This window comes from Dioscorea cayenensis, chromosome 9 (assembly GCF_009730915.1).
Source record: "Dioscorea cayenensis subsp. rotundata cultivar TDr96_F1 chromosome 9, TDr96_F1_v2_PseudoChromosome.rev07_lg8_w22 25.fasta, whole genome shotgun sequence".
Classification (NCBI taxonomy): domain Eukaryota; kingdom Viridiplantae; phylum Streptophyta; class Magnoliopsida; order Dioscoreales; family Dioscoreaceae; genus Dioscorea; species Dioscorea cayenensis.
Window position 1 is genome coordinate 11,860,087 of NC_052479.1, and position 3,848 is coordinate 11,863,934.

General features: G+C 44.8%; 1 protein-coding gene across 1 annotated transcript; it reads left to right on the forward strand.

The window, feature by feature from the left end:
* The first annotated feature begins 396 nt into the window (after positions 1–396).
* LOC120268246 lies at positions 397–3,848 on the forward strand. The gene is made up of 2 exons (XM_039275686.1): positions 397–2,217; positions 3,524–3,848. The coding sequence occupies exon 1, from the start codon at positions 458–460 to the stop codon at positions 2,177–2,179; it is 1,722 nt and encodes a 573-aa protein (XP_039131620.1). The 5' UTR covers positions 397–457; the 3' UTR covers positions 2,180–2,217; positions 3,524–3,848.

Here is a 3,848-nt window from a genome sequence, read left to right on the forward strand (position 1 = left end):
ATTATTTGTCTGCTTAATTTTTTATTTTATTTATTTAAAATTCTATATTTTTACTTTTTTTATTAACAAAATTATGATTTGTCCCCCTCAAAATAAAAATAAATAAATAAATAAATAAGTTGGAGGAAGCAAAAGCTTAACAAAAAAAAAATCAGATCAACTTGGATGAGGAACCCAACCGGACCCATTCAACCCAATTAAACTTGGCCCGATAAATCAGCCCATCAGCACCCATCATGATGACACGAATCCCGAGGCAGGATTCCTTCATCCTTCGAGTTCCCGCTACTCATTCCCACCATCTCATCTTCATCAAACCCGAGAAACATCAAACAATCTCATCCGTTCATTCGTCCACCTCATCATCCCATCAAGACCCTCTACAACACTCCCATTCTCCTTCTATTTCCTAAATCCCTCCAACTTTTCCCCCCTCTTCATCTCAATCTCCTCCGCCATGACTTCCGGCGATCCAAACTCCTCGCCGGCGCCGGAGCCAGAGCCGGAGCATCCACCCCTTGCCATAATCCTCCACCACCTCCTCCCTCTCCTACTATCCGCCTCCCTCTCCGTCCAATCCCTCGTCGGCCGCTGGCGTCTCCTCCACTCCAAGCTCTCCCTCCTCCGCTCGTCCCTCTCCGCCGCCGTGGACTCCTCTTCCGACCACCCTCTCCTCCTCCACCTCCTCCCCTCCCTCCTCTCCACCCTCCGCTCCCTGCATTCCCTCTCCTCCCGCTGCCTCGACCCCTCTCTCCCCTCCGGCAAGCTTCTCCTCCAGAGCGATCTCGACATCGCCTCCTCCTCCCTCTCCCTCCACCTCCACGACCTCGACCTCCTCCTCCGCTCCGGCCTCCTCGTCCACCCCGATCCACATTCCAATGCCATCGTCCTCTCCTCCTCCACCTCCGACCTCCCCCTCCTCCTCCGCGACCTCTTCGCCCGTCTTCAGATCGGCTCCATCGATCTCAAGCACCAGGCCCTCGACTCTCTCCTCTCCCTTCTCTCCTCTGATCCCTCCAAGCTTTCCCCCATCATCATCCAGCACGGCGACATTCCCTTCCTGGTCCGCCTCCTCGACCCCTCCACACATTCCCTCCTCCGCGACCTCGCCACCTCCGTCATCTCCATCCTTTCCACCGCCTCCGACTCCTCCCGCCGCGCCGTCTTCGACGAGGGTGCCCTCGGTCCTCTTCTCCGCATCCTTGAATCTGGATCTACTTCCCTTAAGGAGCGCACTGCCGCCGCGATCGAAGCCATAACCTCCGATCCGTCCAATGCCTGGGCCATCCTCGCTTACAATGGCGTTCCTATCTTAATCAACGCTTGCCGCTCCGTCTCCAGCTCTTCTCCCGTCCAAGCCCTGGCTGCTGGCTCTCTGAACAACATCTCCGCCGTTGATGACATCAGATCAGCCATGGTTGAGGAGGGTGCCATCCCGGTCCTCGTCGATCTCGTCCTCTCCGGCTCTACTGCCGTGCAGAAGCATGCCGTTCTTTGTCTCTGGAATCTCGCTTCCTCCGGCGAGGACGAGATCCGGCATTTGATCGTCCAAGAAGGAGGTCTCCAAAAGCTTCTCCAATTGATCCGAGACCCCCCAAACCCCGAGATCCAAGAACACGCTCTGCGAGCAATCCACGCTTTTTCAGCATCCCCAACTGCAGCCAAAACCCTCTCCTTGTCTCCGGGGATCTTTACTCATCTCGGTGAGCTAATCACACTGGGCGCCGCCACAACTCAGCAGGCGGCGGCCGCCGTGCTCTGCAACCTCTTCCCAAGCGAGGAAAGCAAGCGCGCCATGGCCCCTTGCATGGCATCACTAGTGAAGATCATGGAGCAGGCCAAGCCGGCTAGCGCGCAGGAGAGCGCCGCGCGTGCTCTGGTTGAGCTACTCGCCGTGCGTCCCAATCGGAGGGAGTTCGTAAGGGACGAGAAGAGCATGGCAAGGTTGGTCCAGATGCTGGACGTCAAGAGAGAGGAAGTGTGCAAAGAGTACCCGGTTTCAGTGGTGCTTGCCCTCGCCGGCGCCGGCGCCGGCACCCGGAAGAGGCTTGCCGACGCCGGTGCAAGCCATCACCTTCAGAAACTTGTGGATGCCGGCGTGCCAGGGGCCAAGAAGGCCTTGCAGAGGCTCGCCGGCAGCCGGCTGAAGACCCTCTTCTCCATGGCCTGGCGAGAGTGACCAACTCTTCTATTCACTAATCCAAACACAAATACCTGGTAATTTTTCTTTAATTTTCATGAATTTCCTTCCATTAATTTACTGCTTATCTGCATGACTGCATTTCAAATTACTGATTTAATCATTTGAATTTTCTCTATATATTTTTTGTGAAAATTTTGAATACTATTTATGATGTTTGATTGCAGTTAGTATGACTGAAGATTAATCATTTGAATTTTCTCTACTTATTTTTCTGAAAATTTTGGATACTATTTATGATGTTTGATTGCAGTTAGTATGACTGAAGAGTAATCATTTGAAGTTTCTCTACTTATTCTTTCTGAAAATTTTGAATACTATTTATGATGTTTGATTGCAGTTGGTATGACTGAAGATTTTCATAGTTTTGATCCAAACTGAAATTTTAAGCTGACATGTGTATGAAAAGAAAACTTAGGCATATATATCTTGTGACAAATTCTTGTGAACTTGAGGGAGTTTTAGCATTTGTATACGTAGAGATACTAGAAATATTTGATCCAAGACACTCAACTTGATCACAATAGCTCTGGTATTATATTAAGATGCCATGAAACTGAATAAATCAAGTTACCTTTTATTAGGATAGAGGCAATGAATGTGTAAGGAATACATCATGTTAACCTAAATATGTAACTAACCATAAAGAAAGTAATTCTAAATCACAACGTTTACATGCATACATATACTAGAAATATTTGATTCATGACATTCAAATTGATCACAATAGCTCTGATACTATATTAAGATGCCATGAAACTGAATTAATCAAGTTATTATTTATTAGGAAAGAGACAATGAATGTATAAGGAATACACCATGCTACCCTAAATATGTAAATTAAACATAAAGGAAGAAATGCGGGAAGGGAATCATATTCTATTCCGCTTGAAACCAACATTTTAAGATGCTGGGATCGAATACTTATCTTAAACTCAACATTTCCAAATTCCAGAATGATGGTTTAAAGAATAAGTCTTATTTGTACCTATAATGGCCCCAGGATAAATTCATTTTTCTCAGTTAAATTAGCAATCAACTAAATGATAACAGGGATAAATCCAAAATAATCAAATAATAAACTTAGTCTAACCAAATAGGGATCTAAAGGAAGTTCATCCATGTTTTATCTTATCCTTTTATACTCGTTCAAATACTATGCATTTAAATTTAGTAGACTTATTTGTTGCAAATTATGTTGTTTCTTGGACTATAGGCTATGCAGAAGTTATATTAGGATATTTTGTTGATTATTTTATGTTTTTAGAGATTTTTTTTTTTTTAAGGTTGTTTAATAATTAAACAATCATTTGGGTGTTGTAGGTAATGAAAGAGTCACAGGAGTAGGTGTTATTACAGCGAAAAAAAGGAATATGAATATTTAGTCATATACAAATTAGGTTTGTTTATTGACTGAGAGTGACAACAAAAGGAGGCACGGATGCGGAGTTTTAGCAAGTATCCTTATCCTATTTCCCTTTTTTTAAAATTTTATTTTTATTTTTATTTTTTACTTGACTTGGTTTGTCATGTCATTATCAAAGCATGAAAACTATGTTGTTTTCTTTTGCTTCTTTCTTTATTTTTATACATTGTATAAAAGATTGAATGAGTCAGTGTGTGGTGCAATGAGAGAAGCTTATGTGTG

Excerpts from the sequence above, each read along its gene's own strand:
- LOC120268246 (XM_039275686.1), top strand. The coding sequence starts at position 458 with ATGACTTCCGGCGATCCAAACTCCTCGCCGGCGCCGGAGCCAGAGCCG.